General features: G+C 40.0%; 2 protein-coding genes across 6 annotated transcripts; both read left to right on the top strand.

Moving 5' to 3' along the window:
* The first annotated feature begins 191 nt into the window (after nucleotides 1-191).
* LOC115755539 (rhamnogalacturonan I rhamnosyltransferase 1-like) lies at nucleotides 192-4,020 on the top strand. The gene is made up of 8 exons (XM_030694979.2): nucleotides 192-1,542; nucleotides 1,863-1,930; nucleotides 2,028-2,116; nucleotides 2,214-2,379; nucleotides 2,459-2,748; nucleotides 2,847-3,051; nucleotides 3,144-3,301; nucleotides 3,414-4,020. The coding sequence occupies exons 1-8, from the start codon at nucleotides 1,230-1,232 to the stop codon at nucleotides 3,658-3,660; spliced, it is 1,536 nt and encodes a 511-aa protein (XP_030550839.2). The 5' UTR covers nucleotides 192-1,229; the 3' UTR covers nucleotides 3,661-4,020.
* A 9,303-nt stretch (nucleotides 4,021-13,323) lies between these two features.
* On the top strand, nucleotides 13,324-19,309 carry LOC115755527 (phosphatidylinositol 4-kinase gamma 7-like). 5 transcript variants are annotated; one of them, XM_048283876.1, is made up of 5 exons: nucleotides 13,324-13,743; nucleotides 13,958-14,084; nucleotides 14,555-14,721; nucleotides 16,873-16,949; nucleotides 17,099-19,309. In XM_048283876.1, the coding sequence occupies exon 5, from the start codon at nucleotides 17,152-17,154 to the stop codon at nucleotides 18,982-18,984; it is 1,833 nt and encodes a 610-aa protein (XP_048139833.1). In that variant the 5' UTR covers nucleotides 13,324-13,743; nucleotides 13,958-14,084; nucleotides 14,555-14,721; nucleotides 16,873-16,949; nucleotides 17,099-17,151; the 3' UTR covers nucleotides 18,985-19,309. The 5 variants fall into 5 exon arrangements, with proteins under 5 accessions (XP_048139833.1, XP_048139832.1, XP_048139829.1 ...); XM_048283875.1 differs by lacking the exon at nucleotides 14,555-14,721; XM_048283872.1 differs by lacking the exon at nucleotides 14,555-14,721 and having other exon boundaries at nucleotides 16,873-19,309.
* Nucleotides 19,310-25,367: the final 6,058 nt, after the last annotated feature.

Here is a 25,367-nt window from a genome sequence, read left to right as displayed (position 1 = left end):
CTAGTTGGGCAAAAACAGCAGGGCAGGATTTGACACAACCCCATGCGGGAATTTAGCTCAGGCGAGACCGATGCTCTGTCCCCGCCTGTCATCGAAAGGCTTTAACCCTGTTTCGCTTGGACGGGGTTCTTGATGATCATCGTTTCGTCAGACAATTATATATAAACAAGTGGGTTGGGGGGTCATGTGGATATTTGAAGTTGAGACGGGAGAGAATACCAACAAGCGGGGGTGATCCCCGTGCGACTTTCTTCCACCTTTCACGCCACTTTATGCAATACGTTTCCTATTTCTGTTCTGGATATCACATCAACGCTTGCGCCTTAATCATAGGCTTTTCCACTGTTCTTCGCGGTGCTATTTAAGCCCACCTCTCTCGCTCTCTCTCTCCGTCCCTCCCCCTCCCTCTCCCTCTCCTCTGGGGGATGCTTTGGCCGGGATCTGCTCGGAAAATCCCACTGGGAGATTAGTTCATGCTCATTTTTCGAACGTGGGTTCTTGTAAAAGCTGAAAAAGAAAGGAGCTTTGCGGTTTATCTGTTCATGCGAACGCATTCTTGCTCTGGAAACTTATGGTGGGAAAAGAATTTGTTAGAAGCCAAAAAAGGATTTTTTTTTCTTTTTTCCTGCAGAGTGTGGGAGTAAGTTGATTTTAGCTTTTTCCATGCTTTTTTCTCGCTTCAGTAATTGTCTTGTGTGGATCGGCGGTGATGTAGAGAGGGAGTGACGCTCTTCTTTGGTTTAACTACAAGTTGATGCTCCTGTCCTTTCTGGGTTTTGGCGAATTCTGGAGATTGTAATGCTGAAGTTGGAAAGATCACGTCGTATGTTTGTTTTTTTGTTGGGAGTCTTGAGGTGTGAATGAGGACATGGAAATGTGCATTGGGTTTTTTTGTAGGCTGTAACTGCTAAATAAGTTTATGTACATCGAGGAGGTTTGAGAGTTTCAAGATGTCTTTACTCTGTGTGTTGAGTTATTAACTATGAGATCGCCTCGTGGTGATAAATGGTGGCTCTTAGAATACTACGAAAGCTCAGATTAGGTTTAGATTCCAGAATTTTTCGTGTTACCATTTCGATACACTCTTGACTATTCAATCAAGTGGCACTGATTGGGTCATGGTCATGATGAAGATTTATGAGGGGTAGGGTCAATTACGTGATACTAGTTCTGGGTTTCTATTGCAAGAGCAACAAGTGAATTCTGAGGCATGAGCGAGCGGTGCTGAGATGTGTAGATTAGAGAAGCGTGTGGAGGATTGTCATCATAGAGACGAATGTGAAATGGGGATGGGATTCTTGAAAGAGGGTAAAGTTAAGAAATTCAAGAACTTGGTGGTTTCGAGATCTGGAATGAAGCTCTGGATTCTGAGAGCGACCACGACGGCATTGATTTGGATTTGCGTCGTTCAGCTGACGGCGATTGGGGAGACTTGGGGTCCGAGATTGTTGAAGGACTGGCCTTCTTGTTTTATTTCTGCAGATCATTCTTTGGCAGTTCAATCATCTTCTATACCAGCCAAAGTCCGGCTTCCCCCAAAGAGTAAGTTGGCTTGTGAACGCCTTTTCCTTGAGAAAAAAATATAAGACAGAATAATGGAAGTTTGTTCATTGAACCACTGAACGCTTCTTTATGCGTGTGCTTGAGCCTTCATCTAAATTAATTTGTTCAAGGGGGATGTAGTATTCAAGGAATCTGTTCACATGAGCTTTTGAAACCCTCCAGACATTCGTGCTTAGTTTTTTTCTTGGTTGGTAATTTTCTTGATAATTTGTATGCTTCTTAGGACCATGTCTCAATCAGGTTGATGCTTCCAATGCTGCTATTCCTAGTTTAGCTTAACCCCATGATTTCTTTTTCAGGGGTTTACAGGAACAATGGTTATCTTATGGTTTCATCCAATGGAGGGCTCAATCAAATGCGAGCTGCTGTGAGTTGTTTTGAGTCTTCTGAACTTAATGGCATAAATGAACCATGCCGACTTTCGGTTATCATTTAATCCTCTTACTTTTGAATCTACTTGACAGATATGCGACATGGTTGCTATCGCCAGATACTTGAATGTTACTCTAATTGTTCCAGAACTGGACAAAACCTCCTTCTGGGCTGACCCGAGGTAAGTTCCATATCTCACCATGGATTTGTATTGATATATATGGATGATGCCTCCAAATAAGAGAAGCTTAAACTTTTGTTGAATTTTTACGAGGCAGTGAGTTCCGAGACATATTTGACGTTGATCACTTCATCTCTTCTTTGAGAGATGAGGTCCGTATACTGAAGGACTTACCCCCGAGGCTCAAGAAAAGAGTGGAACTAGGAATGCTCTACTCATTGCCGCCCATCAGTTGGTCTGACCTGTCGTACTACCATGACCAAGTAAGTCCATACAAACGGAGCCACTATTTAGATCAGTCCTATCTTGGAATGAATCTCAATTTTGAACTATCCATGACAGATACTTCCTCTGGTGAGAAGGTACAAAGTTCTACATTTGATTCGAACGGACACTCGGCTTGCCAACAATGGGCTGCCTCTGGAAATTCAGAAGCTGCGGTGTCGTGTAAACTTTAATTCTCTGAGATTTACTCCCCATATAGAGGAATTAGGTAGAAAAGCCGTCCGTATTCTGAGGGAAAAAGGCCCCTTCTTGGTCCTGCATCTAAGATACGAAATGGACATGCTCGCTTTCTCCGGCTGCTCTCATGGTTGCAACAGTGAGGAGGTCGAGGAGTTGACACAACTCAGGTAATCCTTCTTCACATCTTCCAATTGGCTATAGTCTACCCTGATGCTAACTTTTTATTATTGCTCTAGAAATCGTCTGACATCGTTGCACTTTATAGATATATGTACCCCTGGTGGAAGGAGAAAGTGATAGACTCAGAGATGAAAAGAAGAGAAGGCTTGTGCCCTTTAACACCAGAAGAAACTGCTCTTGTTCTAAATGCATTGGGTATTGATCGGAACGCACAAATATATATTGCTGCTGGAGAGATATACGGCGGAGAGAGAAGGATGGCAACTCTGACGTCATCTTTTCGTAACTTGGTCAGTTGGAGTATGACTTATTTTCTGAACCTTCTTTCACCGCCTATTACATCTGTGGCTGTTTGTTAGTTAACTCTGGTGATTTGGCACAGGTGAGGAAAGAGACTTTGCTGAAACCAGCAGATTTGAAGTTTTTCCAGAATCACTCATCGCAAATGGCAGCACTAGATTATTTAGTTTCATTGGAAAGTGATATATTTATTCCAACCTACGATGGGAATATGGCGAAAGTTGTTGAAGGCCATCGGAGGTAAATTAATGCGGAGTAGTCTCTAATCCGTTTATGGTACTTTAATAACCTGCTTTAGTATTAAGGTAGGTGCAAGTTTGAGTCTCTGCCTCACGTGAAAACTCTGTTTCAGATTCTTGGGCTTCAAAAAGACTATTTCGCTAGACAGAAAGCTTCTGGTCGGTTTGGTCGATCGGTACATGAATAGATCGTTGGGTTGGGACGAGTTCTCTTCTCTCGTTAAGGAAGCTCACTCACTTCGGATGGGCCGCCCAAAGCCACGAGTCGTGATTCCAGATAGACCGAAGGAAGAAGATTACTTTTATGCCAATCCTCAAGAGTGCTTGCAACTGTTAGATGAGCCATTGATAAGTACATGATCTGATCACAATCATTGAACATCGGAAGTGGTGATACAAATGCAGTGGGACGCGCCCTTCACAATAATAGCATTGATGTGCACGTCATAGTCGGAACCCAGAAACAGATTGGCGTCATGATTTTCAGAGTTCTGGTCACCAGCGGTTACTGTAAATGAACGACACGAGTTGGCCCACGTATATTCCTTATTTTTCCAAATAATCAGATTCATGTATCATTCAAAACTTGCCATAGATTGGTTATTACATGAGCTGCAAAAATAGTTAAAAGAGGGTGTGGAGATGTTAACAGTTGTAATACTCCCCCTCCATGGATGTAATGTCAGTTATACCTGTTGCAAAGAGTTGCCTTCTTAGAAATGTCGACCAATCTCTCTCTCTCTCTCTCTCTCTCACATCAATTTATCTGTTGTTACAAAAGTATTTTCTAGTTCGCAAGCATGTTACCTGTTTTCAATAATCTGCGGCCAGCATGAAGCAAACCAAACTGTAATACATTATCCTAATATTATGTTGCAGAAAAGAACTGTTTCTGCATCAATTCAAAACCCGGAAAATGCTTTTCCAAGGCACAGCAACATCACCAAACCAATCAAGACCCAGTACTACATCATGGAAGTAGAGAAAGAGTAACTCAAGAATTCAACAAATGCATAAATATTTCAAGAATCCTCAGCTGCACTCAGTTAATCCAGTGGGATTTGTCCCTAAATTCTCTCCCAAAGCCATGTGACTCGGGATAAGCCCATGGTCAGCATGGTTGGAGTTCATCTGCATTAACCATTGCTAGTTTGACCAAAAACCAGATGTCTTCATCATTCTGTATAATATACGTTGTGCGCACGGTTTGGTAAAACTCCCATCTGACTGGTGTATGAAGTGAGAGAAAGATTGTGCCCTATGTCATCATCCCAAAAATGATTGCCCAACATCCACTCAAAGTGGAAGAAGAATTTGATAATCTCAGTGCAATCACCGAGGTTGTCCAGAGAGAAATGATGGAGAAAACGAGAAAATGGAATCGTGGGTGGAGCTATTAAAAATCATAGAAGAGGAATGAGTGATCCAATGAGCTTGTCACTGGGTGATCCGAGGACTTCGTTTTTCTGTGCCCTTTTGTTGGGTGATCCAAGAAGCCACTTTCCAATGACTTTGGTCGTATGTTGAGGGCCAGCTATCCTCAAATTTCGACTTCAAGTGGTGCATTCTCGACGCTCATTTCTTCAATTAAATTGGGAATACCATCATTCCGAGAGGTCTTATAAATTGTGTGTAAAATATTCTTGTTTAGATCCGAATTAAAGAGATTAGATCCATCGCAACCGTTGATATTGTTGATCTCATTTGGCTTACAAGATTAATGAATGATCAAAAGATCAACGACTGTGATAAACCCGATCCAATGAGACGACGTCTAAGGGAAAAAAGAAAAATAATCACCCATGAATGAATGTTCATTTGACCTAGGCATAAGCACGGTGGGAAGTGCAGCAGGAGAAATGCATATTCTCACCACTATACTATGTATAAGGTCATAGTCCCACTTTCCAAAGTGAGCACAACCAAAATGTCAACATGAGGGTAAATGATGCTGAGGGCGAAACTGCTTGCCAAGCACTTAGATGCCAGTGAAGGAATTGGGTAATTCATCAGCATTCATGACACCATAAGGCATCATTGAATGCTTTGAATCTAACAACAACGGCTTAGATCCACCAACCCATTGAAATTTACTTGTTTTCTTGAACGAAATTCACACATCAGAGTAGGGCCAGGCCGGCCAACATGCCATGCCATGTCGTGCCAGCCCGTGCTTGGGTCCAAGATTAAAAACCTGAATGCAACAGGCCGATGTGGAGGAGTGTGTCCTTAAGATCGTCAAAGAAGATAGACAGTTGAGAGACACGAAAACTGCCTCTGACACCACTCAACCGCTAAAAAGAAAACGTAATTCCCTCGTGTCTGTACGTTAATTCATGAGAATTGGAACAACAGTTTTAAGGTTTTAATTCAAACTTAGCATAGGCCATTGCAAACATGAAAAGATAATGTATAGTCATAAACCGCCTTAAACCTATTACATTGTTGTCAATTTAGTCCTAAACTTTTTCACTTAGAGCCAATTCAGTCCTTCCTAATTTTGTCTAGATATTGTTGACGTGGATGCCGGACGGTCTATGTGGCACAATCGGCACCGACACGTACATTTTTAAATAATATGTTGTTAATTTTCAATTTTTTATTTTATTTTTCCTGTCTTTTATTTTCTAGATCCTTCGATGGCCGATTGTGGCCGGCAAGGCCGCCCTCTCCGGATCTGGCAAGGCTGAGTCACCCAAGTCGTGGCGACTTGGTCGGGCGTCGCTTTGAGACCGGAACATTAGCTAACGACTGCAGTTCCGGCAACCTCTCCATGACGGGATTTCCAGTTGCTTCGACTCGATCCCCATTGAAGAAGACATCATTAGTTGAAGGTGCATGTCCCCATTATAGTGAAACACTAAGCAATCAAACAAAAGGGTTTTGGAAGAAGGCGAGAGGTAGAGAGAAACTGCAACTCTGCAGCAAGCCATGCCCTTCGCGTGGATTGGGACCTCCGATCCATGAGCGAGGGAAATCCTAGCACATAAGCGACTCTCACTAAACATAAACACATAGTGAGGAAGAAATAAAAAAAGAAAAAAAGAAATCGAAAATTAAGAAAATATTATAAAAAAATGTCTATGTCGGCTCCTGCTGTGCCACATAGGCCGTCTAGGATCCAAGTCATTAATATCCGGCCAAAATCAGCCGGAAAGACCGAATTGGCTCTAGGTCAAAAGGTTTAGGACTAAATCGGCATCAATAAAATATTTATGACTAAATTGGCACCAATATAATATGTTTAGGACTTTTCAGACATTTTTCCCTTAATTTTTTGAAAAAAAAAATAGAGTCATTATTTATATCAAGATTTCACACATTTACCTCTTATTCAAGATTGTCTAGTATTTGATTTTGCTTTTGTTATAGCTTTGGGTGAGTTTAGCCGACTAAGAGTTTAAAGTTGAAATTTTTCAAAAAGGATTCTTGGATAGAAACGAGAATCTGCCTCGAAGTATGAGGTTTTCAAAACGAAAACGACCCGATGTGGCTCCCAATTTCACCTTTGGAGAACCGGTTAGGGCCATGTACTCTTATTTCTTCTATAGCGGAACTGACCAGCTTGGGCCTACTACGTTGTCTTAGTACGTCGGAACATATGGAATGACATCATCTCCTTATGGTATTACTGAAGTGTCCCCCTCATTTAGCCTTGCACCAAGTTAAATTAAGCATTTTAACAGGTAAAATTCTGCTGGTGAAAGGATTCAAGATCATTCAGGTCCAACTCCTCTAGTTGGATGGTTGGGCCAGTAACATTTTCTTTAAGTTGTTTTGATTTCCTTTTTTCCTTTCTCTTGCTTTCCTCCCCGTTTGGGAGTTTTTCTCTTTCGATTTAGCATAGATTTGAAAGCTTTTCTCTCTCATTTTTGAGATATTTCTATCCCGATCTAGTTTCGATTCGGGGTTCTCTCAGGGTATGTTTTCAGGATTTCGCTCTCCTCGGGTTTCGTTGATGAACAAGGCCAGCTTCGAAGGAGATCGGAGGTGCTTCGTAAAGGTTTTACTCTCATAAGTATCAAATTTATGCTCGTCCAACCTTTCTACTCTGTTTGGTGATGGTGTTGGGCCACCGAAAGGCAAAACCACGTAAACAGATGAAGTTCTCGGTGTGTGGTCATTGCTGAAGACGGATTCGGTGATCGACCGCCGATTGTAGTGTGAAAAAGTCATTAATGTGCTCTTTGAGCGTGTAACCCATAGCCTTGTTATGATGATTCATCTAGTTATTTGAAGCTTGTTTTGTTTTGAAGTTGTTTGGGATGTATTTTGGTTTGCAGTTGTACTGTTATATTTCTCTTTTGTACCTCGAGGAAGTGAATGAAATGAAATATTATTTTTAAAAAATAAAGAAAAAATTTCATTCAATTCATAGCCCAATTGCACCCATGAAAATTGAAATAGACCAGCCGAAAAAGTTGCACTTTGCGATAGGATGTTTGTTTACTAAAAGGAAATGACAGCTAGTCCCTTCATATGCATCGACCTAGCTATTTTGCACCTATTGAGACCGGTTCCTATTGTTGATTTACTAACTGATATATCAAATTGTAAACAATGTTTTAATCAATTTTAATCAGGACCTCATTTTGACTTTGACATTACAATTGAGTCATAAAAACAAATATATTTCCGAAGCATCCGGACATTGACGAGTCTTCATGTCACCATTCTGGATTCCTTCCCTTCCTCCTCCTCCTCCTCAATGTTTGATTTCGAAAGTTTGAAGTGAATCCAAAGCCGCAATTTACCCGAACCTTACCTTATGAGGGGCTGAGAAATGCTTAGAGGCAGCAGCAATGGCTGCCTCAGGCGCGGTTCGCTCGGTGTTATCCTTCCTACGGTCCCCTCTTATCGGCGAAGCCAAGAAAGAAAAGAAGGTCTTGAACCAGGGCATGCTTTTCCGGTCGCCTGTCATCCTCCAACTCGAACTCGTCTATTGACACACCAGCTGAAAATGTCAATACGTAGGAAATAAGACGGAGAAAGAGGGTGAAGATGGAATTGAACTTGTGAACTCGCTTCTTTGATGGCTAAATTTGCTACGTGTTTCCTTGATTTTACCAAAAACAACGTTGTTTTCTCCATGTATATATAGAGGTCATGTTACTTGATGTCCAAGGTTATGGCAATTAACAATTAGTGAAGGGACTGGACCAGACCGCGTGGAAACGTGGGAAATGCTTAAAGTGTTTGTTTTTTAACTACAAGGCGAGTTGTTTGACTCGGTCCATTTTTGTGTTGTGACTCGGGCAAATTCCTTTTGACTTTGACCGCAGCTGCAATTTCATGGGATTTATCTTGGAAACCATCGCTGAAGCTTCCGCTTCCGTAATTGAATTGGATTGAGTAATTAAGGGCCGGCGTTTAAACAAGTGAACTTATGTACACAACTATATGGCGTTTACTTCAGTTAAAATTTTCAAAACCATCATTTAAATGTCCAAAGTTTTTGTAAAACGCTCATTTTAGTATTAATTCCGGGCGAGCCACGTCGGTTCCAATATTAATAAAAAATAGGTTACGTTGGATTTTTGGTGAGTCATGTCAGCTTAAATCGGAGTTAACATTGAACCGAACGTTTTTCAAAAAATTTGACATTTAAGTGATCGTTTTGAAAGTTGTGGTAATGAAGTGATTGTTTTTCAAAAAATTTAATTGAACCTCGATGGACTCGAGCCCGAGCCTCGGAGACCTAGTTCGAAGCGCTGGGAACCAGTGGTAGGATTTCTGTCCCCGAGCATAGAATTTTTAGGTCCAATTAAACCATTTCATTGAATTTTCATAGCCCAATTGAAATCCCCGTACTTCATTCTTTGATTGTGATGAAAACCATGTTTAGTTTATTTTATTTTATTTTTGTGAAAAATTGAAATCAAAACGAAAAAACATTAGCCATGCTATGAGATTAGGACTTGATTGCAAACATTATAAAAACATTTAGAGCAAGCTCAATCGATCTATGACCGAAATGTTTGAAGACTCTTATCGCATTCATCCCTTTTCCCCATGGGAGAAGCGTCCTCGGACGACTGATGGAGGCAACTTTGGGCAACACATTCTCTCTCGACAACCTCCACAGGATCAATACGGACATGACAACTTTGCGCTTCTTAGGACGCAAACTGCTACATCTCCGTGCGTGCATAGGGTAAGGCTCTATTACATGCAGCACTAGTAGACAGACATGGCTTGTAAAAATTTGCTCCTGCCCACGATTACTCAATCCAATTCAATTACGGAATTGGAAGCTTCGGTGAGGGTTTCCAAGATAAATCCCACGAAATTGCGGCTGCGCCGGAAGTCAAAAAGGAATTTGCCTGAGTCCCAGCACAAAAATGGACCGAGTCAACCTTACTCGTCCTGTAGTCAATTGAACTTTAAGCATTTCCCACGTTTCTACGCGGCCTAGTCCGGTCCTAATTGCTATGACCTTGGACATCAAGTAACATGACCGCTATATATACACAGAGATCAAGATTTTTTGTTTGTAAAATCAAGAAAACACACGGCAAATCACCCATCGAAGAAGCGAGTTCACCAGTTCAACTCCATCCTCCACTCTCTTTTTCTGTCTTATTTCTTATTGATATTTTTCCACTGGTGTGAGAATACAAGAATTCGAGCTAGAGGATGAAGGGCGACCGGAAGAACATACCCTGGTTCGAGACCTTCTTCTCTTTCTTGGCTTCGCCAGTAAGAGGGGATCATAGGAGGCATCACAACGAGCAAACCGCGCCTGAAGCAGCCATTGTTGCTGCCTCTAAGCATTTCTCAGCCCCTCATAAGTTAAGATTCGGGTAAATTCCAGTTTCACATTCACTTCGAACTTTCAAAGTCAGCATCAAGAAGAAGAAGAAGAAGAAGAAGAAACAGAAGGTTCATAATGTTGGAATGGTGACATTTCCTTGGTGGGTTGCTGCACAAAAGATCAGAGGTCGTGGCGTGGAGTTGGTGATGGCGTATGGAAGCAGGCGCGTCTTCCAATTTATCCCAAGTTTGAAAGCCCTGGTGCTTAGGAAGAAGCGTTCGGCGAGTCCAATTGCCATGGAGACTTGGTCAATGTCCATATGCTTAGGAAATGTGGTTGTTTTGGAACGGCGGTAAGAGAAAATGCTAGGCTCGTTAAAATCGGTACACAAAATTGATTTACTAAGAGAAATGTGTCTGTTGTTCGTTCATGAATATGACTTACTTATTTAAAGGGTCATTCATCGTAAAGGACATCATTTATTAACCGAACTTTGTAAGTATAGAATTGCTCGGTCAATACATATAAAGGGACTAGTTGTCCTTTTTTTTTTTTCTTTTAATAGACATCTCATTTTTTTCACAAAGTGCAACTTATATGTGCTGTTCTAGTTTTATGGAGGATAATTACTAATTGACAAGGCCCTCACATTTGAGAATTGTAAGAGATATTACCATCATTGAGGTAAGTCGGCGAGAGTAGGAAGAAGAGAATATGCAACAAAATAAGGAAGTTCACAATAATTCATGGAAAGTTATGGACACTAGAGAAATTTAACCTTGCGAAATTTCGAGGTAAATTACTATATTTAAAAGACAATTAATAACTTGTCATTTACTAGGACTTACAAGAAAATTACAATCATTGGGGAAAATTACTATGTATAAGGTATCACCATTTACAGCAAGTTGTGGTAACTTACAATGCTATCAGCTAACTATTAAGGCATAATTATCAACGATAATGAAAGTATGTCATCGGCCAATTATTTCAAATGATATAAGCGATCGATTTTAGAAAAATATTTTCTAAATCATTCATTTTCTGTGAAACAAACAGAGCCTAAGTGTTAATGTTTTCAGGTTAAAAAAAAAATCTTTAACCAAATTACTGTTCATAAAGGTATATTACTACTTACAAGTGAAAAGGACGACTATAGGTGAATTACAACCCATAATGCTTTATAATAACCTTATGATATATTTTAATAAAATTACGATAAATTGCAGGTAAAGGTCCTTATGGTATATTGATATAAAATTACGTTAAATTGCAAACTACATTCTCCCTTCGTGAATTACAATTCCATAACAGGAAAATTATTTAAAAAGTCCTAAACATATTCCAATTGTGCAATTTCAGTCATAAACCTTTTTTTTTTTGCCAATTCAGTCCTATAATTTTTTTAAATTTGTGTCAATTCAATTCATCCGGCCAAATTTAGCTTGTTGGTTGGGCTGACATGGATATCGGCCCCGACGTGGCAATTTTTGATAATATTTTAATAATTATTCAGATTAATTTTTTAGTTTTCTTTCCTATTCTTTTTCTTCTTTCTCTAGCCACCGGCAACCGGCCAGAAGAGAGGGCCGGTGAGAGTGAGGCTCACCTCACCATTGCTGGGCGAGTTCGACCTCGCCATGGCCGAGTGAGGCAAAGCCTCGCCATTGCTAGGAGAGCTTAACCTTGCTCGTCCATGGCGAGGCTTAGCCATAATCGGGCGAGGACAAGCTCGCCCATCTAGGGTGAGGCCAACCTCGCCTTACGTTGGCAACTAGCTGGAGGAGGAAGAATAAGAAATAAATAAAAAAAATTAAAGATTAGAAAATTTTAAAATAGTATTAAAATTTTTCACATTAGCGTCAGATCGATACTGGCTAGCTAAAGTTGATCGGATAGATTGAATTGGCACAAATGTAAACAGTTTAGAACTAAATTGGCAAAAAAGAATATTTAAAACTGAATTGGCACAATTGCAATATATTTGAAACATTTTTGGTAATTTTCCCACCCAATCATTGATATAACTAACGTTTTGAGGGGAACAAAAAAAAAACAGATATAACGAACATTCTGCCCCTAGTCTGTCCTGCTTTATAGTTTGGGCCTTTGTGGGCCTCCATTGTTGTTCGATTTTGTGTACTCGTTTTGATTATGAACATGATCTTCCTCTGCCGAAGGAAAAAAAAAGTAGTTAAGCGGCCAATTTTTTTTTTTATATAGCTTTACAAAAGAAATCATAATTCTCTTTACTTTTTACTCGAAACTAAAAGCACAAGAAATATTTAATCACGCTTTGATAAATCAAATTTAATCATTTAAAACAACCCTTTGCCAACTTATAGAGATTAGTAATGATTAATTATCATCGACTTATGAAAACTCTAGTGGCTTAGCTAAAGTCAAGGAATTGCAGAGAAAAAGTTTGATGAATTTCGTTTATTTGGTGTGATTTTTTTGTCCATATTTGGTGTCGGTGATTTTTTTTTTTAGTCCGATTTCTATTTTATTCTTTTTTACAAGCCAATATGTTTGTTATGCGCGCGCACATGTTGTAAAATCTTACTCCCTCGTTACGGGTCCTCATCCCATCTTCTCCTGAAGGTGGGGAGGGGATTCGAACCCCCCCTTTCCAAGTGAAAAGAGTAATCACTAAGGCAAATTTCAAGTGATTTGGTGTATGTGAATTGGGCATTATATGCAAGCCGGTTCCGCTCATCTGCTTCCATTTCTAGCCAAGCCACATATTCAATTATTCATCAATAGAGCTACCTAATTGCTTTTAATTGGCTTAGGTTTTGGCCACCATTTGCCAATTTTGGCGGATGTCAACATCCACGTCAATTATTGTGCCTCTTTTATCCACGTCACATTTTCTGAAAATGACTGAAATTCAATTAAAAGAAAACCCAAATTCGAGATGAACTTTGTAATTTAATTTTGCGGCAAATTAATAGGAAATGCAAACTTCACTCGATGAAGTAAGTAGCAATTAATTTTTAAATTAAAAAATAGTGTAAGATATATTTCTTCAAAATTATTTTCGTATCCGCTGTCAATGAATTTTTTTTTTCTCGACGCATTCAGCAAAATATAAAATTTTCGAGTTAATGGCGAATGCATGGATGAAGTTTATACTTGTAATGAATATGAGTATTTTTTTTTTTTTAATTTCGCGAGATAATATTTAGTTTTTTTTTTTACTTTGGTCGGAATAATAGAGTGTTTTTAATTCATCGATCCGGGAGTTAAAAAGTATCCGGAAGCTTCGGAGCGAGTGAGACAGGCGACTGACCGAGGGTGTCGTCGGCCCGTAAGACATCCTCGAATCTCGGCCCTTCATCTTTCATCGTGGCGAATCTTGGCCGTCCCGTCCCGTCCCGCGGCGGCTGATCGCTCGGCGGCTGATCGCTCGGCGGCACCGCCGTCTGGTCTCCACATCCTTCACTACTCCGGTGAGTTAGATATGATGCGCCGCGGATTCGCTGGACAATCACCGGGCCTGGACTAATGTGGCGAGTTCCGATCATGGAACTTATCTGATTTCTGGACGGGAAGTCGTGTGATCACGGTCGCATTTGGGTTGAGGATGGGGAGTTTCTGCTACGACGGTGGGGAACGTCAGCATTTCTTCGATTCTTCATGCTTCTGGAGTCCCTTCCATGCTCGCATTTGATCCCGCTCTCTCAGTGCGTCTGTGTGTGTCTTGATGGGATGGTAACTCATTAGTTCGGTTTAAGCGATAACTATTTCAGTTTCTTGGCATTTCGGAGTTGAATTGTAGCCATTAATGGATCTTGTGAGTTTGAGTTTCGTAACAGTTTCTTCTGAATTCATGCTATGCATTTCACTGTCTTGTCTGGGATACGCTTTTTGCTGAACTGCTGAATTGCCTGTTTTCAGATAATATGAATGTGAAGAGAAGCTGAGATATGGATGATCAAGGAAGGCTTTTTGGTTATTTGGCAGTGAGACCTGCTTTTCCATTAGCTCTGTTGAAGGCTAAACCAAGGCAAGAATCCTCTCTGTGGTGAATACTCTTTTTCTCTCTCAGTACTTAATTGTCTCTGTTTTCTTTCTTATTCTGATTTGCACTAATGTTCTAGTAAGCATTACCCGGAAATGACATGCCTTGTTCTCGTTTCCCTCAATAGAATGGTTTTCGTGTTTCTAAGTGTAAGAGAGGTGATAGAGATCATATAAGATTGCAACAATCCAAGGGAGTTGAGGTTCCCTAAATTTTAGTATGATCCTCACACGTAAGTATTGGGACATCCAGGTGCGAAACAGTAAGCAGCTGACTTTTCCAACCCTCACAAAAGAGCATGAATTACATGTTTTATGCTTATGCTGGAGATGTGATGCAAAGGTCATTTAGAATTAAACTTGATTCCTTCTTGGGCCAAAACTTATGCAGTTGTTCGTGCCAATTTGCCTCTAATGCCTTTGCCCTGTTTCCATTTTCCTATCACAAAGAGAGTGAAAATGCACGTTGTGCAGTGCATTACTTATTTGGAACTTGAAACGTGGAAATTTTGCCAAGAACTTTAAGATTTTGATAACCAGACTTTAGTGAAGACTGCCTTACCTTGGCAGTTTTGGTGAAACTAATTTGGTATTAAGGAGGGCGATAAAAGATATGTCGTTTATTAAGCCGTCCTAAGAAGGTATTCCGGTCACCTTAAGTTTTATGCTCTATGGGGTTCTACGATACGATAGGTCATATAGCTATGCACGCAATAATCTAAATGGATTGAGTATGCTCCAGATCTCTTTCTCATTTTTCTTCTTTCCATGTCTCTATTTTTTCTCATGTCTTTTCCTTTTGGGGGTAGAGAGCTTCAGTGGAAGTGGGAAGGGGATGGGCTATTTGTCATGTGAGAACATTCCAAATTTCTATTTTCATCCTGATTTTGATTTGAGAATGAAAGCACCTTGTGAAAGTACGTTTGGTTGATTTTGAAAACACCTCGTGTTTTCGTTTTTTAGCTCAAGAAGTGAAATCACTTCTTGTCAGTTTTCACTAGAATATGTAAACACAGTTATCATTCTGCACTAACCTTGTATTCTCCCCAGCGCCTTCCACATTTCGCAAAACCAGGAACAATTGGATAGTGAGATCGTCCAGTGATTCCTCTCCTAAAACCTCAAGCCCCTGGTACACAAACGAACACATTAGCATAAACAGCAAAACAAATCGACGCTATGTGTTTGTGTGTGAGAGAGAGGGAGGGAGCGAGCGAGAGAGAGAGAGAGAGGGAAGGAGGGTCTTTCAGTTTGAACCTCGACGAGTTTGTGAGAAGAGGAATCGCTATTGCCACGTTAGTGACGAAACTTCTGCTTCAAACAAGGGCAATAAAGATGGAACATGGATTTGCTACTGGAATCGTAAAAGCCTTCTAAAATAACTTAAAAGAAAGAACCAAGCTTCCTTGAAAATTCCTTCTTTACTGAAAAAATATTAAAGAAGAAAAAGGCGCGCAAAAGAACACAATTCCAAAACAAATGTTATCAATTGAGTTGATTTTGCTTAATAATGTCATTTTATGAGGCCTTTTCTTCTTTTCCCCCCAGAACTTGTAAGGATAATTTTTAGTTATGAGAGAGTGCCAAACATGTTTTTGCAATTTCTACTCACAAATGAAAATTTTCATTTCTGCATAACAAACATGAGGGCGAACTTTGTTGTAGTGGTAGAAGGTTGCTCATCATGGCATTTGGTCGAGGGTTCAAGTTACAGAAACAGCCAGACCAGGGGTGTTGCATGCATCAATCTCTCTCCAGATTCCTGCCTGGATCTTCTGGCCAACCTTTTTGTACCAGAAATATTTTCAGAAAACCTGAGGATGAAATAGAAAAGTGTTTTTATTTTCATTTGGAAAAATTCTACAATTTTCGTCCATGTACTTTCACTTTTTTTTCAAATTAAGTTTCTGTAATTTCGATTCATCTAATCAAGTCCCTTGGGCATAAAATCTGGCCCGATCCTATTTACGTGATCCTCGGAGTATGCTAGAGTGCGATGTGGATAAAACATTGCCTTTGTGGGCTCCCACCATGGATAGAGAATGAGAAGGAGAAAAAATAAAACTCTTGGACCCCCGAATTTGGAGTATCCTACTTTCACAGGGTTCAACCAACAATCGATATTTCACTATCAAGGGTGTAGTACTATTTGTAGTAGCGGTCCTTATATGTCGTATTAACAATCGAAATATGGTCGAAAGAAAAAAATCTCTATTTGACAAGGCTTCTTCCTGAAATTAACAAACTTTAACTTGTTCACCATCCATGCCTCACAGTGGGTATCCGCATAGCAATATTTAATCGACGTCACACTTCGGCATTCTCTAACGGCCATTTTAGTTGGATTTGGCCAGATTTGTGCTCAAGGGAAGTGAGTATTTGATTAGGAAAATTGAAGGTGCAGGGACTTGATTAGAAAAATAGTGACAGTACAGGGGTGAAAGTAGAATTTTTCTTTTTCATTTTCATTGAGAATGAAAACATATACACAAACAAGCAAACCCTTAATTTCCAAAGAAATATGTCAGGATTGTTTTTTGTCAGCAATGCAGACTCCTAAATAGTGTGTCGATCTAGGACTTTGGGTTGGTTGTTGAGAATGATAAAGCATTTACTGTTTTGACTTGTAGAAGAAAGTTTTATCATCCAACATAAATGTTTTGATTTGCATTTAGTTCACCGTATCTCTCTCCTTCTCTATCCTTTTTGACACTTAGCATTTCTTCTTCAGTCAGCTATATCTATCGACTTGTCCAATGTAGCAGTTTCTGATTAATTCTCCACTTCCCCAGCATTTCTGATCAGACGTAAGATAAACAGATCAGATTCAACCTATTGCCAAGCTGAAATGGTTATCATATACACAAAGGTATCCCAGATTCACTTGTTGCTGGCATTTGCGTTGGCTGTGTGCTTCAGAGAGCAGCTCTCTTCTGGTTCCTTTCCACACCAGGGGATGATCCTTTACTTCTCTTCAATCTGTGTCTCCCGATCTGGACATATCTGTACATAACCAAGTGGCTGCTGCTGCCCTCAGAGGGCTTTTGAGAGGCGAGTCTGGTGGGGATAGGATGGACAGGAAACCTTCTAGTAGAAGGCGTGTTTTTGTTCAAACTGAAACTGGTTGTGTCATGGGCATAGAATTAGACAGAAGTGACAATGCTCATACAGTAAAGAGGAGATTGCAGCTTGCTCTTGATGTCCCAACCGAAGAGTGCTCATTGTTTTATGGAGACATGGTGTTAAGAGATGATCTAAGTGCTGTTAAAAATGATTCTCCCCTGCTCCTTGCGAAGAACTTTTTGAACAGAAGCGCTTCCACTCCATGTCTCTCACCAACTGGGAAAGATCTACAACAGAGTGATCAGAGTGGTCCCATTGAGATATTAGGATGCTCTAATAGCTCTGCTGGAAAGAAAATTTTCATTAAGGAGATTGTGAAGGCTATGAAGAATGGTATTGATCCGGTCCCTGTTCGTGGAGGTCTTGGTGGTGCATACTATCTCAGAAACTCGGATGGAGATAACGTTGCTATTGTGAAGCCAACAGATGAGGAACCTTATGCTCCTAACAACCCGAAGGGCTTTGTGGGAAAAGCTCTTGGACAACCTGGATTGAAGCGTTCAGTACGAGTTGGCGAGACGGGGTTTAGAGAAGTGGCAGCTTACCTACTTGACCATGATCATTCTGCGAATGTACCCTTTACGGTGCTTGTGAAGGTCACCCACTCAGTCTTTAATGTCAATGATGGGGTGAGTATAAATAAGTGTCATATTAAAAAGCAGATCAGTAAGATTGCTTCACTGCAGCAGTTCATCCCTCATGATTTTGATGCAAGTGATCATGGAACATCAAGCTTTCCTGTTTCTGCAGTTCATCGGATCGGAATACTGGATGTTCGAATTTTAAACACTGACAGGCATGCTGGAAACCTCTTGGTTAGAAAGCTTAAAGGGACTGGCAGCCTGGCCGAGGTGGAGCTTATTCCCATAGATCATGGTCTGTGTCTTCCAGAAAGCTTGGAGGACCCATACTTCGAGTGGATACATTGGCCACAGGCATCAATCCCTTTCTCTGAAGATGAACTTGAGTATATATATAATCTCAACCCAGATAGGGACTCTGACATGCTTAGGATGAAGCTGCCAATGATCCGAGAGGCTTCCTGTCGTGTCTTGGTTGTTTGCACAATTTTCCTGAAGGAAGCAGCGGCTTTTGGATTTTGTCTTGCAGAAATTGGTGAGATGATGAGTAGGGAGTTTCGAGGCCATGAGGAGAAACCGAGTGAACTTGAGTTTATTTGCATTGAGGCAAGGCATCGTTTAGACAAGCGAGAAGTAGCCTTTGAAGAGGTTCAGCCAGAAGATGATAACCAGTTTCAGTTTGACACTGATAGTGAGGATGAAGAACTAAAACGCACTTTTAACATAGAAGAAAGTTTGGAAACGATGCCTTTTTGGTCTGACAGAAAAGGTGGAAATGGTCTTAATCCACTGTCAAAGCTGGAGGAGAGCACAGAGGAGAATGAAGAAGAGGGGATTGAGAATGAGAATGATAGCACAGCTTCAAGGATAGACAAGCACACTGACCTTGCAAGAAACCTAGAGCCTCACGTTTCTAAGTGGTCCAAGTCACTGAAATGTGGTCACAATGGAGAGAAGAGCTGGCAGCACCTGGGCACCGGGCAAAGGACTGGCTATTTAGCTGGTACATCATCTGGAAACAGGAGTGTGAATGAGCAGCTACCTGCAAGTAGTAGTTTCGTGAAGTTGGCTGATATGGATAAAGAAGAGTGGGATCAGTTCCTTGAAAATTTTCAGGAGTTGCTGTTTCCTGCTTTCGCTAGTCGTAGATCTGCGAGTCTGGGTCACATGCAGAGACAGAGGCTTGGAACTTCCTGCTAATTCTAGGGAAGTTGAACAATAACAGTACAATAGCTGATGTTCAAGGACAATGTTAGCTGTTGAACATACCTGGAAAGATGAACACTTTTACTTTACAGGTCTATTCTCTTGCACGACCATTTCTGCCTAGGATTTGGAGTTGCTACTGCATCTAATTATGCTCGTGTAATGGGGAGGGGATCTGCTTTCTTTTCATCTTTCACTTTATGTTCACTGTTTATACAGAAATAAATTGAGACTGGAAGGGTGGAGGGAATTAGTGATGTGTATATATCCAGTTATGAGAATGGAGTTTACCAGAGTTTCAATATATTTTACTTGTCCAGTGCCGCGATTTACCCTTCTTAACATCTTCAGGCTCAACAGCAATAGCTGGATTCTAGTGTGTAGGCACTTATAGCTTGCCCACTGTTTATAAGTTGTAAGAACACACTGCAACCCCTGGATCTCATCATTTAAATGATTAAGCCAAATGCTGGGTGCTAGTAGACTTTTTTGCTTGTCACAAGTGGAGCAGTTGGTTTTCTTCCCATTAGATTCTTGCCATAGACTTGGCGCATTAGCATTGTGAATACCCAGTAGCAAAGTTTAGATGGACCGATCTAACTTTTCTTATGAGCGTAATGTGGTTCTTTTCATTTTGCTCACTTATAGTCGTGTCTCCGTGCTTTGGCAATTTTTCTGATGTCCTAGGCATTGTTTTGTAGTTGGATGTAGCATTTTATCCCGACATGATTATTCTCCACAGATTTTTCTTACGCCTCACAATGGCTGCTGGTGAGGAACCTTGGCATTGACAAAATCAGCAGAGATCCTTATTAAGGGACGTCGGATGGGCTTGATATTTTTGAAGGTTTGCTTCCATCTTTTCTACAGCCAATTGGAAGGAAAGGATAAAGAATGGGTTCGTGAACTGCCACAGTGACTGGAGAAATTAGCTGGGAAGTGAATCTTCTGTCTATTTATTGCATTCTCTTGTTCATTTTCGTTTTCTTCCCTTAACTCTCATATTGAGTGCAGCGGCAATAGCTAACTGACGTATGAGGTGGAATTTTCAGACGCCTGTTTTGGCTGGCAATGTTTTGGTGTGTAATGTTGATATGTGGCGCGGACGTTTCAGTTTGAAATAGAAGAATGAACAGATTAGGAATTGATTGAGTTTGACCTGGCAATGGATTGAGTGATCCTTCTCAAACTAATCTACTCCCACCAAGTCCGGGAAAATTACTAAAAAAGTCCTAAATCTATTGCATTTGTACTAATTCAATCCTAAACCTTTTAATTGTGTCAATCGAGTCTTAAATATTTTCACGTTTTTTCAATTGAGTCCATCATACCAATTTTGATCGAAAATCACCGAAGTAGACATTGATGGTCTTGCTTATCATGGCCAGTGCTGAATTGGAGAATTTTTAATAGTTTTTTTTTAAAATTTTATACTTTTTTCCTTTTCTTTTATTTACTTTTTTTTTTCTTTTTTCCAAGCTTATGGCCGGCGAGGGTCGCCACTCACAAGTGAGGGCCGGGACGCCTTGGCTGGGTCCGGGCGAGCACCGTGACACCGTCCCCGGGTCTGGGTCCGGGTGGCCCTCCTCACTCACCCATATCGAGCGAGGCGGTTAGACCCAATGGGGCCGCGACACCTTCGCTCGGGGTTGACGAGAGCTGGACACCCTCACCCGACTATATTTGGCAAGATCGATTGGGCCTCGTCAAATATGGGTGAGGGGTTGCGGCACTCGCCCTCACCTAGTGCCGGCGATGGCGGGGATGTTCTCGTCGGCCCTAAGTTTAGGGAGAAAAAGAAAAGAAAATAAATTATAAGAAAATTCAAAAAATTATTAAAAAAATATCCACGCCAATGTCGGTTGTGTCATGTAGGACGACCAATATCCACGTCGGCGATTTTCGGGCAAAATTGGCGTGATTGACTAAAATTGGCAAACCACGAAAAGACTTAGGACTGAATTGGTACAATTGAAAAGTTTGTAATTGAATTGGCACAAGTGCAATAAGCTTAGGATTTTTTGGTAATGATCCCCACCAAGTCACCGACTAGGTTGATTGGGGTCATGAAGTGCAATTTTTGACACTTGCGATATTAGAATTGCCTTGACTTTCTTTAAGGGGAACCACCAAAGAAAAGCTAATTGCTAAGCGGGACAATGGACTCTCTTATGAGGCAAACCTTGCACTTAACGTGGGCTTTCCCAACCCCATCCTCCCGCAGTTTAGGTTCTCCATTGAACTTGTAATTAAACTTAGTTCAGAATTACAACAAATATTTTATATGTTGATTAAAAACCAATGTAAGATGCGTTAAATTATTCTAACCTATTTCGGTACATTTTCTCTTTAAATGAACTGTTTTACATGCAATCTTTATTAGCTCATTATTCTTGACTTCTAATACATGAAAAATGATCATGTGGGTGCACAAATATGATAATAACACTTAATTATCAATACAGTAAATAAATTACGGGAGAAATGAAGAACCTAGTATGCATTGAGCAAGCACAAGCAAGTCCTCATGATGATCATTGAGATCGGAGCTACTGCGGACTGTGAATCAAACGCTAATATGCAATAATATGGGAAAATTATCAAAAAAGTCCTAAACATATTGTAACTGTGTCAATTCCGCACTAAACATTTTTTTTTTCAATTGAGTCATAAATCTTTTGCAATTATGCCAATTCAGTTGCGGTCATTTTTGGTTTGAAATCACTAACATAGACGCTGGTCGTCTTACGTGATGTGGCCGACGCCGACATTGGACAAAGTTTAATACATCATTTTATTTTTTTTCTTTATCTTTCTTTTTTTTTCCTTCCCTTTTCCCTCGACCGGGGACAATCTGCGCCACATAAGACGGCCAATGTCCATGTTAATGATTTCCGATCACGGTTAGGCAGATTGACCGAATTAGCACAAATACAAAAGGTTTAAAGGTTTAGATTGAATTGGCACAAAGGAAAAAGTTTAGGACTTTTCTGGTGATTATCCCACAATGATATGATATGTATAGACACACACACACACACACACACACACACACACAATAGGAGTTCTCTTAGACAAGATAGAATCTTCAATATGCGTTCCTTGTTCCTCACAATCAATATCCACAATCCAGCCTAATCTACCCATTTCTCATAATTTGAAAACTCCTCTGTTTAAACCTTTTGAGCTTCCAAAGAATTTTAATAAAGAATTTACTAAAGCTTTGCAAGAAAAAGGGAAAATTGTTAAACAAGAGAAAAGACCTTTGATAGTAGATGCTCCTAAAGTAGACAAACCATCTACCTAAGATAGTCAACTTCATGTTTTGCATAAAGAAGATATTTTGAATTAAATAGGATAACTTGGAAAGAACCTTAGAAATAATATTAGTCAAGGGCTTCCCCTCTAGATATCATATCAGAGGAAACATTTCAAAGGGTTCAAAATAAATATTATGTAGATGACTTTTATGAATGGAACATAAATGGAATCTCATAACAACATTTGATAAAGACCAAAAGGAGAAACCCTCCTTTTACAAACTGATATTTCTCGGTCCGATACAATAGTTCCAAAATCCATTAGTTGGAATGAGGTTACTCTTCCTAAACAATGGGAAATTGAGAATCCCATTCCTCAAACTGTTGTTCAAACTAATGATCCAGCTAATATAATCTAGATTCCGACTTAGGCTAGACCAACCAAAATGAATCATGAGGTCTTCTTAATAAAGGCTTGATAAGGAAAAGTCAATCTCCTTGGAGCTATTCAGCTTTCTATCTCAATAAAAATGCTAAATTAGAAAGAGGAGTTCATCGACTTGTCATAAATTATAAAGCCTTGAATACAGTTTTGAAATGGATAAGATACCCAATTCCCAATAAAAAAGATCTTTTGAATAGGTTGCATAATTCAAAAACCATAAGCATGCAATGGATCCGGAGGCCAGATGCAAGAGAATAATAACTATGATAGTAACTATGAACCATATTAGATCTATGCAAGTTATAATTATTGTTATATGTAAATAAATGGTCGATATGAAAAGAAATAAAATTGTAAGCATAAAATTATGAAAAAGGAAAAAACAGTAAGAAGAAGTAAGGATATAATATAAAAGGAAAATTATATAAATAAATTGACAAGAAATGAAATGCGTACCAGACACGGGCGATAGAACTTGCCAATTGTGGGATATATGAATTAAATTGCTGATAAATTAAATTACAGATACGTAAATAGACAAACAAAGCCTTGAACACCACAAACGGTAAAGCCAGCCGATTGTGGGTTATAGGCTATATTATGAAAATATGTACTTTATTGAAAGTAACCGAAAGATTACAATATGGTAAGTTGTTGGAATATAGAAGGATCAGAAGATACAGTTCATATAAGTGCATATATTAAAACCTAGAATCCATAGACCATGAGCAAATCTGGAACTCTTAGGGAAATAGGGAAGATGAGATGAGGATATTGAAAATACTTACTGGATCCGGTTCCAAGAAGTAGGTATGAAAGATATTCAAGATTCCGAGAAAGGTATTCAAGATCCGGAAGGTGAGAAGAGAAGTTTCGGAGAGAGAGAGAGAGAGAGAGAGAGAGAGAGAGAGAGAGAGAGAGAGAGAGAGCCTTCTAGATCTGGGACTCTGGATGCTCTCCGTGGTGTTCTCCGAAAATTGGTTCCGCCTCTCCCCTCGTCCGAGACAGAATATTTAAAGAATATTTGAAAGTACTGTGGCTACAGTGTAGCGCTACAATGTATAGTGATATGAAAAGCCGCTATAGTGTACAGTGATTCTCAATTTCCCATTGTTTAGGAAGAATAATCGTTGACACTTCGATTTTTAATCGGTTTTCTTTAGAAAATTTTTCAAAAATCCATAAAAATTCATAAAATTGAAAAATCAATTTTGGAAGCCTTGGCCAAGCTTAAGGATCCATTTTTGAACAAAAAATAATTTTCGGTATTTTTCACAATTTTTGATATTTTTGGTATATTAGAAAAATACCAAAAAATTACAAAAAATAGCATTTTTGGCCTAAAAAATATGGGAAAATATCCAATATTTTTATTTTAATTCCCTATTAATTTTTGCCATTTAAAAATTGAAAAATTCAAGTTGGGGTCACATGAGTCTTCACAAACGTGGACCCAAATTGAGCTAAAAAAATCATTTGAGGTCTTTCTATTGTTTTTCTTACTTTGAGTCAGTTGTGACATTTGATTCTTACACCTTTAATTGCATTTTGGTCCAATCAATTTCAGTTTTTGAGCAGATTGTAAATTGTGCTTCTTTGCATTTCCGATTTAGTCGTCGATTTTCAATTAGGGTCAAATTGATCATTTTAAAGGCGAACCCATGTAGAAATGAATGTCGACCCACAAGTTTTTTGGTGTTCTAAACACATTGGTAAGGTCAAATTGACACGAATCGATCGTTAAGAACCCTAATTGAACACATTTCATATGCGGGCTAACCTTGGGATTTGGGGTTTTTGCATGAACCTAAACCAATTTGACTCTAATGTATCATTCTTAGATGAAACACATGCTTTAGAATTCGATTTTAGTGTTAATTTTGCGGAAATTTGCCAAGGAATGGCCCGATTAGACGATTTTATGCAACATGGGTCAACTGGGTCAGAGAGATCCGACCCAGTCAATCCGTCGACCCGGATTCACCAAAGACCAATTCTGGTCTTCGTTTTCTCCTGTTCCTTGTGCACAGAATCACGAGCAGAAAAAGAAAATGCAAATCAAAGTCCCGAATGCGCAACCCAGACTTCGATCCGGAGATTGTCCCTTTACCCATTCTTTTTCGGCACCGACTCACCCTGGAGTATGCCCGAAACACGTGCGGTATGAGCTGGCATGTCCAACAGACTTGGTGCGCCATACCAGAACTAAGAGATCGAAGGCGAACAGAATTCGGGGGGGAGGTCTTCGTTCGGTAACAATGGACTGAGGAACGAAGAACAAACAAAAAAAGCAGAGAGAGGACAAAAGGGAAATACTCGCACACGGGGTATTGAGTTAGCATAACAGAACAAATAAAAAAGAGAAAGAGAGAGAGAAGGGGAGGGGAATGGAGCTCACAGTCGACCATTAACGAGGGTTCAAGAACAAGCTTCGAAGCCTGCGTTGGAGTGATCCAGTGCGAGCCGAAACTCGAGACTGAGCTAGCAAGCTTCGTGGAGTCCAGAAGAGGAGTTTGAATCCAATCGAATGCCGTTTTGTCGCCGGAAAAGGTAAGCTCCGTCGCCGGTCTCAATCTCGAGCTCCCATGGTGTAGCCTAATCTAGTCGTTGTTTCTTCGGTATTTTTGGTCCAGGATCATCTTAACCTACCTCTAATCCCGTCCATGTCTCTT

The sequence above is a fragment of the Rhodamnia argentea genome, chromosome 8, assembly GCF_020921035.1.
Source record: "Rhodamnia argentea isolate NSW1041297 chromosome 8, ASM2092103v1, whole genome shotgun sequence".
NCBI classification, from domain to species: Eukaryota; Viridiplantae; Streptophyta; class Magnoliopsida; order Myrtales; family Myrtaceae; genus Rhodamnia; species Rhodamnia argentea.
The sequence above is the reverse complement of the archived record's forward strand: the minus strand, read 5'-3'. Positions and strand labels throughout refer to the sequence as shown.

Bases quoted from the DNA above. Each gene is read 5' to 3' on its own strand.
- LOC115755527 (XM_048283875.1), top strand. From the start codon at position 17,152: ATGGACAGGAAACCTTCTAGTAGAAGGCGTGTTTTTGTTCAAACTGAA.
- LOC115755539 (XM_030694979.2), top strand. From the start codon at position 1,230: ATGTGTAGATTAGAGAAGCGTGTGGAGGATTGTCATCATAGAGACGAA. The intron at 2,117-2,213 runs GTAAGTTCCATA...TTTACGAGGCAG, and splicing joins TCCTTCTGGGCTGACCCGAG to TGAGTTCCGAGACATATTTG. The intron at 3,302-3,413 runs GTAAATTAATGC...ACTCTGTTTCAG, and splicing joins GTTGTTGAAGGCCATCGGAG to ATTCTTGGGCTTCAAAAAGA.